The sequence below is a fragment of the Petaurus breviceps genome, unplaced genomic scaffold, assembly GCF_028583685.1.
Source record: "Petaurus breviceps papuanus isolate PSGF00001 unplaced genomic scaffold, PetGlider_PUasm1.0 90823, whole genome shotgun sequence".
Classification (NCBI taxonomy): Eukaryota; Metazoa; Chordata; class Mammalia; order Diprotodontia; family Petauridae; genus Petaurus; species Petaurus breviceps.
Window position 1 is genome coordinate 4,356,319 of NW_027187352.1, and position 13,821 is coordinate 4,370,139.

Genomic DNA, 13,821 nt, shown 5'->3' on the forward strand with positions numbered 1-13,821 from the left:
CTTTGCCCTCTAGGATTCTTTAGTCTTAGATGAGAAACATGGTCCCTGAACTCAAGGACCAAGTCCCCTCCCCACTTCCCACCCTTACCCTTTACCCCAGTTCCAGGGCCATAACACGACTTTCAGTGTTAAGCATTTTGTGTTCCCTTATTTCATATTTGTTTAATATCCCTTCCTGGAACCCTTCAAGAAGCTCCTCTCTCTCTATTGGACACTGCTGGGCTTCCCCCTTCCCTCTCTTTCACGGAAAATGTCCCTCCTGCAGGTAAAGATATTGTTCATTAGGCTTCCTCCCCGAAACAGTGGTACCAAATCTGGGAACATCAGTCCATCCATGGGTGTTGACTGACTGACTGTGACACGTATCAGGGATGTGTCAGATTCCTCCCATGCCTTGGTGATGTCCTATACATCCCTAGGGACCATCACAATCAATAAGGATGATGTATATGGATCATGGATCAGAGGATTTCAAATTAAAAAATACTTTAAAAATCATTTAGTCTAAACCCCTCATTTTTCAGAGGAGGAAACTGAGGCCCAGAGAAAAGATGTGATTTACTTTCCTAGGTTCACAGAGAGCATTACCAAGATAAAAGCCTCATTCCTCTAGCCCCAAATCCAGCTTTTCCCCATTTCATTGCACTGCCTCTCTCATTGGAAGCCTGATTCTCAAGTCCTTGGCTGTGCTTTTGGAAGCCCTGGCAAAGATTACTCTGGAAAACTCCCCTTCCTTGGGCAACATCCCCTTGTCCAGTGCCACCTGGATCTGGTCCCACCACACAGAAAAAGGCAGCCAAGTTTTTCCAGCCTCTGCCCCCACCCCTTGTGTCAGACATGCCAAGACAGTTTTAGACACATCAACAGTTTTTTGTTTTGTTTTGTTTTTTCTCAAGGGAAAGAAGGTTCTGTGCTAGGATTTTGGGTCTCTGCCTTTCCTGCTCTCCCCCCTCCATATGAGTAACAGCAGGGTGACAGCAGTTCACCTCCACTTTGACCCCAGCACCTGGCTTGCCCCCATCTGCCCTCCCAGGAGACCTGTCACTTGGGGAGGCAAAAGACGCTGAATTTAGAAACCAGGCCCAGGGTTCAATCTTTGAATTTCCTACTTTTTATCTGTGTGACTTTGGACAAACTTCTCCAAACCTCCATTTTCTTTTCTGGAAAATGGAGCATACTGATTTGAATGACAGTCTTCAAAGAATTGCTGTACTTTGTGAATGCTGAGGTTCTATAAGAATCAGAGGTATGATCAGAACTGGGACTAACAGAGGGTGGCCAGGGTTTGCTCCAGGGGTTGGACATCTGGTCAGGGCCACTGCCCACTCAACTAGCCTGTTCCCTCACACTATCCCTGAGATACCCCCACTCCAAGGTCCCATAGCCATTGTGTTCCTCCCCTTCTCTGCCTGGCCTGGGGACCTATAACCTCCATCAGCATGTGACTAGAGTGGGAAGAAGAGAGGACAGTATCGAAAGAAACCCTCAACAGTTGCCCTCCTCAGTCTCTTTCTCTTCCTCTCCTCTCCCTTTCCACTGTGCCTTCTGGAGCTCTCATCTATTGTTAACAAATTCCCCTTCATCTCATATGCCTTCTATCTTCTTATGCTCACTGAAGCCTTCTTCTGAAGCCCCCACACTCCTGGCATCCTCTCCAAAGCTAGCTGCTCTTTCATTTCCAAACTCCTGACATCAGGCCAGGAGGAGGAGTTGGCATAAGCCTCACTTGTCATTTCAGAGTTTCCCGCTGCCATCAATAGCCAACAATCCCTCTAAATCTTTCCTCCTTTAAAGCTCTCTCTGTCACGTCTGGGACCTTGTGGCCATCACCTATAACCTTCAGATTCTCTTCCCCCACAAGTTCAGCACCTGGCTCAAGCCTTCTCCACTTCAGCATCTACTTTCTTCAGATACCCTGACCTCCTAATTTCTCAGCCTTCTCAAGTCCCATAACCTCTGTCTCCATTATACCCCAATCCAGGAATGGCATTTTTAGCCCCAACCTCCCAATTTGACTCAACTGAATTTGCCCCAGGTGCCAAAATTTTTAGTTATAGTTATCATAATCATCAATTGTTATCCATCATCCATTATTACCCTCATCATCATCTCAATTTCCTGTACTTAATACTTGGCCTCCTCCCTGTTTTATCCCATAAACCACTGACCATCTTAGAGAATCTGGGTTTCCCAACCTGGCCTCCACCTAACCCTCATTTCAAACTCTTAGAGTTCCTCAGAATTTCTTGGAGTCTCAGAGTCAGAAGACACCTTAGAAACCCTCCTAACCCCTACCTCAATTATGACTCTCCTTTGAAGCATCCCAAACAATATCCAGTCACCTGGCCAATGTTTGAGCACTTCCAGTGATGGGGAGCTCACTACCTCATGAGGTGACCTATTGTAGTTTTGGACTATTCTGTTCGCTGGGAAGTTTTTCCTTCTCTTGAGCCTGAATCTGCTTTTCTGTGACTCCTACTCACTATTCCCAGTTCTGCTCTGTGGGAGCAAAAAGAACAAGAATAATCACTTTTTAAATCACGACTGATCTTTGATAACTTGAATATCAGACCTTAAGCCCCTTAGAGACAGAGATTGTATCTCCTCTTCCACCTCCTATTCTCCCTCTCCCTTCCTTCCCTACAACCCTGAGCCTAGCTAGAGCTAGCTCAGTGTTTGGTAGACTCTGAAGGAAAGTATGGGAGAGGAGAGATATTAGACTGACTACCAAACTGAAGGTCTACAGAGCCATTGTGCTGATTTCATTGTTGTATGCCTGGGAAGCCTGGACAGTCTAATAGTGCTATGCCAGGAAACTGAATTGCTTCCATTTGAATTATCTTAGGAAGATTCTGAACATCACCTGGCAGGACAAGGTACCAGATACTAAGGACCTTATTCAAACTAAACTGCCAGACATTCAAACTCTGCTTCAGAGAGTGCAACTCGGACGGGCTGGCCACATTGTTCAAATGCAAAATGTACACTTTTCAAAACATCAGTTTTATGGAGAACTCACACAGGGCAAGCATTCACATGGTGGTCAGAAGAAGCGATACAAGGACACTCTTAAGGCTTCTCTTAAGAACTTTGGAATTGATTGTGTGACGTGAGAGACACTGGCACAGGACCGCTCAGCATGGCGTGCCCTCATCAGAGAAGGTGCTGTGCTCTTTGAGACAAAGCAGAACAGCTTGAAGGAAACACAAGATGTGCAGATTTAGAGAATCTGCCCCAGATGTTCACATGGATTATTTGTGCCCGACCTGTGGTAGAGCATTCCGAGCTCCTGTGGGTCGGATCCGCCACAGCTGGCCACACTGAAACTTAACTTTAGCACAGTGATGTCATTTTGGTCCTCTCTGTAAATGAACAACAATGACCAGCACAGCCCTGCGCATAGGGGCCAGCCTATCATAGGGGCTTTGTAAAATATTTAAATAACTCCAATGACAAGAAGTTCAAAATCTTATGAGAGAGCTTGTCCCACTGGGAGACAACTCTAAATGTTAGGAAGTTCTTCCTTATATAGATCATAAATCTGCCACCTTATACTTCTGTCTCTATGATAGATTTATTGCTTACCTGCCTTCCCTCCATTCCCAGGGCTTCCTCCCACCCTCTTTACCATCCGGATTCCCCAGTGACATACCTACTCTTCCTTTCTCTTCTGCCCCTCTATTCATTTGCCTTCTAAATTGCCTTCTCCAGGAAGCTTTTCCTGATCAACCTTGCTTTACTCATTCCTTCACTGGGCATTCTTTCAGAGTTTATAGATTGTGTTGTATTCCTGATTTTTTTTAATTTTATGTCCATGTTCTGGGTGCAGTTTTTATCTCTCCTTCAGATTCTGGACTCACACTTGTGGACGGAGGCTGTTTCTCAACAATTCTCAGACCCAGAGCTTCTTCGGGACAGGATCTTGCCATCTCTGACTAGGGATCCTCTGATAACAGAGATCATGTCTGTCTTTCAGACCAGGGGCTTCCTGAAGGCAGGAGCTATGCCTTCCACCTCAGCCCAGAGATTCTCTGAAGGCAGAGCCTTGCCTCCTCCCTCCATTTGCTCCCTCACAGTACTCACCCTACAACTTTGCTCACAAAGAACTCACTAGGCTCTCATGATGAATCCCTTACTGAGTTTCAGAGAGCCTCAGGGAGTCAGGAGACCTGAGTACTAGCCAAACTCCAACTCATTTCAACAAGTATTAAGCATCTCTTATATGTCATGTGTTATGCTAGCCACATACAAAGACCCACTCCCAAGATCCTCTTAACCAGTCATTTACTTCAAAAGACTTAAATTCTACTGCATCCTTGACATTGTCTCTGTCATTAACTTACTATGGAATGAGGGGCTTGTACTAGATCATCTATAAGAGACTGTGAAGTGGGTATAGTGAAAGGAGTGCTTGACTTTGAATCAGGAGAGATTGGGGTCCAGTTTCTGTATTTGACACTACCAAGGCTGTATGAACCTGGGCAAGCCACTTACCCTTTAAGTCTCAATTTCCTTACCTGTAAAATAGAGATAATATATGAAGTACTTAGCTCACAAAACTGTTGTGAATCACCATTGAGATCATGTAAAGTACTTTGCAAATCTTAAAGCCCCTTATAAATCTCACTTGTTTAATTGCTATCACCTAAGGTCCCTTCTAGCTCTGACATTCCATGAATCAGGGCAAAGGCCTTTAACCTCTTCGGGCTGTGATCACCTCTTAGGGCCTCAACCACTTCATCTGTAAAAACCCTAGAGAAATCGTATCTGAGAAGGTTGCTGTAGCTATGGCAGTTTGAGCTGCAGAGAAAACTGACTCCAGCTCAGTATATCCAGTACATACAATCCCAGCAGGGAGCAGCTTTCATAAGAAACTAAGCCAAGAGTTATTTGGATGGTGGACATGCAAAAAAATCCAATAGAGTCTCCAGGATTAAAAATTCTTTAAAAAAATGATGATGACACCTTCCCCAAGTAGGACCTGCTCTGGCTGATTCCTAAAGGGGAAGACTGTATCTTAGCTAAAGGTCGCATCTCCCTCTATAACTATTAGTAACTTGACAGAATGCAATGCCAAAACCAATAATATTATTCTCCATGTTAATTGACTACTGAATTCATATTTTTACAGTGGAGTCTAGAAAAGTGTCTGAATTCCTGAGATTATTGCTCTTTGAGTAACATCATGATTGGTGTAAGAAAGATGGAAAGAAATTGGGGAGGGATAGGAAGCAATACCATGGGGGAAGATCTGATCTGTGACATTGGTTTCTTTTCCCAGCACTCTTCCTGAAAATGGGGACTTCCTAAACTGTACCCAGCTGTGTTCCTGCTCCAAGAGTGACTTCAACCCTGTATGTGACACCAGGAGCCACACTGAGTATGTCACCCCCTGTCAGGCCGGCTGCACAGGTCTGCAGGGTGATCCAGGTCAAGGCTCAGTGAGTCCCCTTTAATGATCTTTCCTTCTTCCTCTCTCTCCTTCAGTTGGGGGGGGGGGGGCTTAGGGTGAGAGGGGAGAGTAGGGTTCATTCACAGAATCTTGGAGTTGAGAGAGATCTCAGAGTTCACCCAGTCCACCACATAGCTGACCAGAATGACGAGCACTCAGCCAACCTTTTCTTGAAGATCTCCAATCCAGGGAGCCCACTACCACCCCAGGTGGCCCAGTCCACTTTGGGACAGCTCTCCTTTTTTGTGCTATTCCTAATATCCAGACTGATCTTGCTCCCACTTTTTCTTTTTTGTTTTTTTCTTTCTCTTGGGTTTTTCCCATTTTTTAAAATTAAATTGGTTTGTTTATTTACTTTTAGTTTACAACATTCAGTTCCACAGTCCCTTGAGTTTAAAATTTTCTCCCCCTCCCTCTTCCCCCCCACCATCATGGCAGCATGCACTCGAATATAGGATCTACAAATATCTTCACATTAATCATTAGTCAGGTTGTAAAGAGGGATTATAACTGATGGAATGATCAGTGGGAAAGAGGAAACAAAACAAAACAAGAAAAAGAAACACAGCAAGTAGTTTGTTTCAATCTACATTCAGACTCCGCTTCTCTTTCTCTGGATGTGGATATCTCTTTTGATCATGATTCTTTTGGAGTTGTCTTATAACCTTACATTGCTGAGAGGTTGCTCCCATGTTTTCCAACACCCAGATCTGCCTTCTAGAGCAAGACAGAACAAACCTAATTACCCTTCCATATTTGAGATCTTCAAAAACTTGCAGACGGCTATCATGTCCTAAGTCTTCTCTTCTGCAAATAAATTATCCTTAGTTCTTTCAGCTGAGCCATGTAGGATGATCTGAGCTGGCATGAGCAGAGGGCTTGCTCACATCTGCTCCGAAGGCCCTTGGCCATCCTTGCTGCCCCCCGCCCCAATGCTTATCTCGTTTATCGGTGTCCTTCCTAAAATATGACCCCCCCAGAACTGAATATAGCACTGCAGGTTTGGCCAGCCAGGGTAGCAGACAGCAGGGCCATCCCCTCCCTAGCACAGGCCACTATGCCCCTTAGGGCAGCCCAAGACCTCAGCTTTCATGGCTTTGGTAGAACTATGACTCTCATCAAGTTTGCCATCCACCAAAACTCCCAGCTATTTTTAGACTAATGCTAGCTAGCCAGGTCTCCCCGATCTTGTGTTTGTCAAGCTGGTTTTCTGAACCTAAGTGTATGACTTTACAGTTAATCCTAGTGTGTTTCATCTTATTACTTATAACCCAACTTTCTGGCTTTGGATCTTGGATCTCTTTAGAACTCTTTGGATCCTGACTTTGTTATCAAGTGCTAGAGGCCCCTCCCCCAGCACTGGCTGTGTCATCTGGAAGTATACTGTCTATGCCTGAATCCAAGTCATTGATAAAAATGTTAAACACCACAGGGACAATCACTGATCCCTGAGGCACTCCACTAGAGACCTCTTTCCTAGCTGACTTAGAGCTATCAGTGACTACTCTGAGTATAGCCATCAAACCCATTCTAAAACTTCCTAATTGTGTTATTGTGTAGCCAAAGTCTCTGCACTTTCTCCAGAAGGATAACTTAAGAGGCTTTTTCCAATGTTGTACTAAATTTAGGTAAACTATATCTATGACATTCTCTGAGAATCCAGTCAAAAGAAGAAAATAATATAGGAAATGGGGTTAGTCTAGCATGATCCAATGAAAATGAAGTCATGCTCGTTCTTTGTGAACTAGAGATTTACTAAACATTCCTTTAATATAATACATTCTAGAATTTTGCCATGAATTAAAATCAAAATGACTGTCCCACCCCTTGATTGGGTTGTAGTTTACAGCCTCTGTTCACTTCTTTTTATTTTTTTAATTGACAGCATTTTTTCTTCTCAGGTCACAGAATTTGGCCTTTTTCAGTCTTGTTGAAAAGGCCAAGATTTTTGCCTGCATCCTGGGCCATCCCCAGTTGTCCTGATCTATATTTGGCCACTTCACCCAGATGGTTCCAGAGGAGAAAGTGAGGCTGGTGACTTTGCACAGCCTACCTCACTTAAATCCAATTCACTTGCATATCATAGCATCACCTCTCTGATGTCATGGTCCTCTTTGAGAACGTAGGACAAATAGCAGCAGCATTTGTTGACCATTAAGTACAGCTTGAATACACAGTGTGACATAGCTTTCCAATAAGTTAATGCAGCTAAGATGTTAAATATAGTTGAGAAGCATTTATTAAGCTCCTACTGTGCCAGGCACTGTGCTAAGTCCTAAGAAAGGAAAAAACAGTCCCTGCCCTCAAGGAGCTCACAGTCTAATAGTTAAGTGATTTGTCCAAAATTATCCAGTGAGTAAGTCTGGGAGCAGAATTCCAACCCAAATCTCTAGGGCCCAAGTGCAGGAGTCTTCACATTCTACCACAGCTATTTTTAAAATATTCCAATTGCTATAGTGTATCTAAGCCTAACTTTGGGGAAACTGCCAGGGAGACATTGTAGTTAAGTAGGACATGGCCTCAGTGGTTTTTAGCTACATTCTATCTGAATCTTGAGGCAACATGTTACAATGCAAGAACTACAGACTAGTACAAGTCCAGCCTCTGACATGTATTGCCTGTTTTACTTTGAGCAAGTCATGTGACTTCTCTGACTTCAGCTTCCTCAACTGTAAAATGAAGGAGATTGAACTAGTTGTGCTCAAGACTGATTGGACTAGATTGGACCAGATGAGGCCCTCTGACTTTAGACTCTAGAAATCTCTTTGTGTTGTGGTGGCTATATTGTATCTAAGCAATATAGGATTGAAATACAGTGTTCGAGAGCAATAAAATGTTTTTGGGTTTGCAGACAGGCAGAGTTTGTGTTTCAGAATGACTTTGATTGAGGTTCCCATAGTGCCCAATCCAGGAGGGTCATTCTTTGGTTTATCACTAAGAGAATATCCAAGAATCATGGGACTTGAGAGTAGGGGAGAGCCTGGAGACACCCTAATTCGGGGAGAGAGACAGAGAGAGAGAGAGAGAGAGACAGAGACAGAGACAGAGACAGAGACAGAGAGAAAGAGAGAGAGAGAGAGAGAGAGAGAGAGAGAGAGAGAGAGAGAGAGAGAGAGAGAGAGAGAGAGAGAGAGAGAGTATATCAACCCCTTGAGCAGTCTGGTGGAATCCAGGGACCCTTTGTCAGAATCATTTTTTGTTAATGCAAAAAATATATATGATCAATATATATGATTACAAGAAAACCAATTATATTGAAATATGGCTATCAAAGTATTTAAAAAACAAGCCCACAGAACCGAGATTAAGAACCCTTGAGCTAATCCAATTTCTTGATTTTACAGACTTTTTTAAAGTCACACAGAAATTAAGAGGCAAAGCCAGGGCAAAAACTAACTCCCAGCCCCAGGGATAGAGGTTATTGCTGTTGTGTTGCAATATCTGTTGTGATGTTAAATAGGCCTATAAAATGACAGGGTTACAGTTTATAAGATTTATAAGGACTCTTTCAGCTACAACATTCTAGATTCCATCTAGCTCAGACATTGTACATTGTAAGGTACCTTCTAGTTCTAACATTCTAGGATTCTGTGCATTTGGTGGGGGAGGTGTTGATATTTATCTCTTTCAGGGAATTACCTACTCTGGGTCTCAGTTTCCCCATATGTCAAAACTCTCTTCTTAAAGAAAGTCTCATTTGATACATATATGTGTATGTATGTATGTGTGCATGATATAGAATGCATGTGTGTGCATATATATAGGTACATATATACTTCTAAAGAGAGAGAGAGATAAGAAGGAAAGAAAGAAAGAGGGGAGAGAGAGAATAAGGGAGAGTGGGAGGGAGGGAGAGAGAAAGACAGAGGCAGATGGGGGGAGGGAGGGAAGAGAGAGAGAGAAAGAGAGAGAGTTATGATAATTCTTTAGCTGTTCTGGTTTCTCCCTTTATTGGGATCATGCTTTCCAACATTGTTTGCTTTTCTCCTCTATGCCTAGCTTCCCATTGAAATCACTAAGCATATTAAAATAGAAACTGATTTAATAAGGAGGACCTTATTGAGTTCTTAGAACTTCTCTACTTCCATCATCCCCTACAACAGATGCTGGCAGAGAAGCTGCCATTATCTCCATGGCGGCATTTTTACAAATGTTTGACAAGGCCACTGAAATACAAGCAAGATGACCAAGCATTCTTGAAAACATTTTTCTTCTTGCCTTTGGATGAGCAATAAAATTAGCTCTGCCAATTCCTTTATTTGCTCCTCTGAGCTGTCCTTCCTTATAGCTGATTTCCTGTGGCCTTCTGGCTTAATCATAGTGAAGATGTCAAATGAATAGGCTTCAGATAAGCTAATGTTTAAAGATGGTCTGAAAATTGTGTGATTCTTATCACTGTGTCCCCCTTTGATGATGATGATTATGATGATAAAAATGTGTGTGTGTGTGTATAGTACTTTAAGGTTTATAGAATGTTCTACCTATATTAACAAAGGTTGTGCCATTAGAGTATAAACCTAGACTAGTTCTACCGTGTTAAAAAAAAAAAGTTTAAAGAAGTATAGTTCTGAGTTCCTCACAACAATCCTGGGAGGTAGGTGCTATTATCCCCATTTTACAGATGTGGAAACTGAGGCTGAGAGAGGTCAAATGACTTGAAGGTCACACAGCTATTAGGCATCTCCCTAATTTCAAGCCCAGACCTCTATCTTCTGTGCCAACTAGTAATCCTTTTCTGTTCTGCCACTGCCACCACAGAAAGAAGGCAGCCTCAAAGGGCTGTGGACTATTTTGTATTTTTCTTTGTATCATAAATTTCCATGGACACAGAATTCACTGCCAAGTGGAACAGGTTTCTGGTGTGAACCTCTCTGTATATGTTGTAGGGGCAGCATGGAATGTGGACAGAGAACTAGACTTAGAATCAGGAAGCCCTGAGTTCAAATCCCATCTCAGACACTTGCTAGTTGTGTGAATTAGGAAAATCACTTAACCTCTGTACCTCAGTCTCTTCATCTGTAAAATAAGGAGGTTGGAGTTGGGGACCTCCAAGGTCCCTTCCAGCTCTCGGATAACACTAAAATAAGCTGACCATCAGAAAGTAGATAATCAATCTATTGACAAAACTATGCTTCTTAAAATCTTTCTAGCACAGTAGAACCTGCCTACCCTCATACTTGAGTGGTTCACCCTTTGTTAACCCAGGGGCATGTGGAGTCCTAGCATCTGATTCTCAGTGTGAGTAGGCTGATAGAAGTTTGGAGGAAGAAGAAACCAGTCTGGGTAGGAATGGCCAGTAAGCCTTCCAGGAGAAGCTGGAGCTTAAGTTAGGCCAGAAGAGTGGAGAAGAGGCTTGGTGACCACTTGACAGGTACAGATTTGATGGGGGTGGGGCTAGAAAATACTAGAGGGCTTTGGATTGTGTGGTGAGCAATGAAGCATTTGTCTTGAGCCTTTGTGAGGAGGGGTGCTGTCAAATTAATCTGAATTTTGGAGATGAACATACAAAATTGTTCTTGTAATCTCTCCCTCACTTGGGTTGGAGGAGGAGGAGGGAGCTCACTAGTTAAGTGCTTCTGTAACAATACAAGTGGGGTACCACAAACCTGCTTTGCAATGGTGGACTCCAATTGTCCTGATATAGAGAAGGTGTAGCCTGGGATGGTAGAATAGACCACTGAGTACCTTGATGGGGGCTTCATTTTCCTCATTTATAAAATAAGGGGGTTGGGCTAAATGTTCTCTGAGGTCCCTTCCAGCCCCAGATCTATGATCTTACAACCACAGGTTCCTTAGTTCCTAAGTTTTTCATAGCTGTGGGTAGGGAGAGGTTAACCCAATGATCAGGACTGAGAAGAGGGTCAGACTCTTCCAAAGAATCTCAGAATTAGAGGGCATCTAGTCCAAGCCCATCCTGAAACAAGCACCTCCTTAAAACTATCCCATGCTAGCGATCATCCATGAAGTGCTCTGGTGAGGATAAACCCACTACCTCCCACTTCTGATGGCTCTAATTGTAATGAAGTTTTTTCATACATGAAGCTAAAAACGGCCTCACTATAACTTTCACCCATTACTCTTACTCCCCTACCCCACCCCAGACCAAACAGAATAAGCTTCCTCTCTCTTCTTTGTGATAGCCCTTCTGCAAGATAAGCCTTCCCAGTCCCTCTGACTCATCTGAAGCCTTTGGTTTTCAGGGGGTGAAGAACGAAGATGAGTACATTGTCGAATTAGGACTATAGATGAGACCAGGACTGGGGAACCTGCACCCTTGAGGCCACATGTGGCCCCCTAGGGTCCTCAAGTGTGGCCCTTTGACTGAATCCCAACTTCACAGAACAAATCTCCCAAGTAAAAGCATTTGTTCTGTACAACTTTGACTCAGTCAAAAGGCGGCACATGAGGACTTAGAGGGCCACATGTAGCCTCGAGGCCTCAGGTTCCCCATCCCTGGATTAGACCAATGAGTTAAATCTAGAAAATCCAAGTAGGTGAATGCAACTTGCATTTGGGCATGGCTTGGAAGGAAGATGCTATTCATGTCTTGGGCTGTGGAGAGGGAGCTGAACATGGACCTTCAAGGATACAAAGGGCTATCACATGAAAAATGGATTTGGGTCTGATGTAAAGGGAAACTTTGTAACAATTAGAACTAGGCAAAAGTGGAATGAGATGCCTCAGAAGTGGACTCCATCATTGGATGTCTCCAAGTAGAGATCAGGTGATGACTTGTCACGGATATTTTAGAGGATTCTTGTTCAGGTTATAGTGGATGCCCCTTAAGGTCCCTTAGATAGTCTGTGATTCTCTGACCTCCTAGCCTGGAGAGGATCCTGTGTCAGGCTATTCCATGGGAACAAGTCAAAGATTAAGGACCTTTTATCCACATCTGTTTTCTGCCCTCTCCTTGGTGTGTTATTTCTGAATTGAATATTCCTTTGTGAGTGAACTCTAAAAAATACACTTGTGAAACTTAACACATGTGGAGACAGTGAGGAGAAGGAAAAGAAAGAAATGGGACCTGGAACTAGTCATCCAATCATTGTAGCAGTGACAAAGGAAGGAGCAAGGTATTGGGGGGAGGGAGGGAGAGAAGCATATCTCTAAGTCCAGCAGGATCAAGGACAAAATGATGACAGGGCATTCTGGGAGGCAAGGTTGAGTGGGATTCATAGGTTGGGAGTGTTTAGTAAGATGTACAAGGAACCAAGGAAAAGATCCAATGGCTCAGCTCCAAGGAAGACCTAGTACCCCATGAAGCTGATGCAGTACAGGAAAGCGTAGTGGTGAATGCACAGTCTTTCATCCAGGTGTACCAGGGCTCCCCAATGCTTTTCTCTCTCTCTCACCCCCAGGACTCTCCTTTTCTTTTCTAGGTTGTCTACACAAACTGCAGCTGCCTCCTTTCGGGAATTAGGGATAGTTCAGTCACCTCTGGTTCCTGTGAATCATCCTGTAGTCATCTGGTGTTCCCCTTCATCATCCTCGTCAGTCTTGGAGGGGCTGTGGCCAGTATCACTCACACGCCCTCTTTCATGCTCATCCTGAGGTAATGGCACACATACCTAATTAGATTTGGCATCCCTCAGGTTGGGGGGACATGACACTGTGTGATGGGATAGTTACATATATAACAACAAAGGCAACATTGAATGTGAGGGATGTTATATGACTTATTGAGTGGAAGCAACCCCACATTTTGAGGTCATAAACTAAGATAACAGAAATGTCTATGGGAAGAGAATATGGTAGACCACATAGTACAGTGGGAGGAGAGCTGAATCTAGAGGTAAAAGGTCTGAGTTCAAGTCCTAACTTTGATGCTTCCATTTGAACTTAGATAAGTCACTTAATTTCTCAAAGCCTAAGTTTCCTTATCTGTAAAGTGAGGATAATGATCCTTGCATTAGCTCCCTCCCTGTTTCTTTGAGGAAAGTACTTCATAAACCCTAAAGCTTTCTAGAAATGGAAACTGATCTTGTTATATTAGATAAGGAAATGGGCTATCAACTAATGGGGGCATCATTTCTTTCCTCATTACCACCCAGCAATGGGAGGCCCACAGTAAGTACTCAGATCACAAATCACATGAATGAATCTATGAAGTCATTGATGAATGAATGATTTAATCAGATGGATAGATTGAAGAATCAATGAATGAATCTCTAAATGCACAAATTAACGAATGAACTGGTTAACAAATTAAATTCCCGCATAGTCTTGTCATGGCTGAGTCATTTCACCTTGATGGGGGCTTCATTTTCCTCATTTATAAAATAAGAGGATTGGGCTAAATATTCTCTGAGGTCCCTTCCAGCTCCAGATCTATGATCTTACAACCACAGGTTCCTTAGTTCCTAAGTTTT

At 43.3% G+C, this 13,821-nt stretch overlaps 1 protein-coding gene across 3 annotated transcripts in view; it reads left to right on the forward strand.

Moving 5' to 3' along the window:
• The window catches only part of SLCO2B1 (solute carrier organic anion transporter family member 2B1), a 101,178-nt gene that overhangs the window by 73,635 nt on the left and 13,722 nt on the right, over positions 1–13,821 (forward strand). For all 3 annotated transcript variants that reach the window (XM_069070856.1, XM_069070858.1, XM_069070857.1), the window contains 2 exons: positions 5,282–5,441; positions 12,832–13,004. In XM_069070856.1, coding sequence (XP_068926957.1) covers positions 5,282–5,441; positions 12,832–13,004 — 333 coding nt within the window. The remainder of the gene's footprint in view (positions 1–5,281; positions 5,442–12,831; positions 13,005–13,821) is intronic.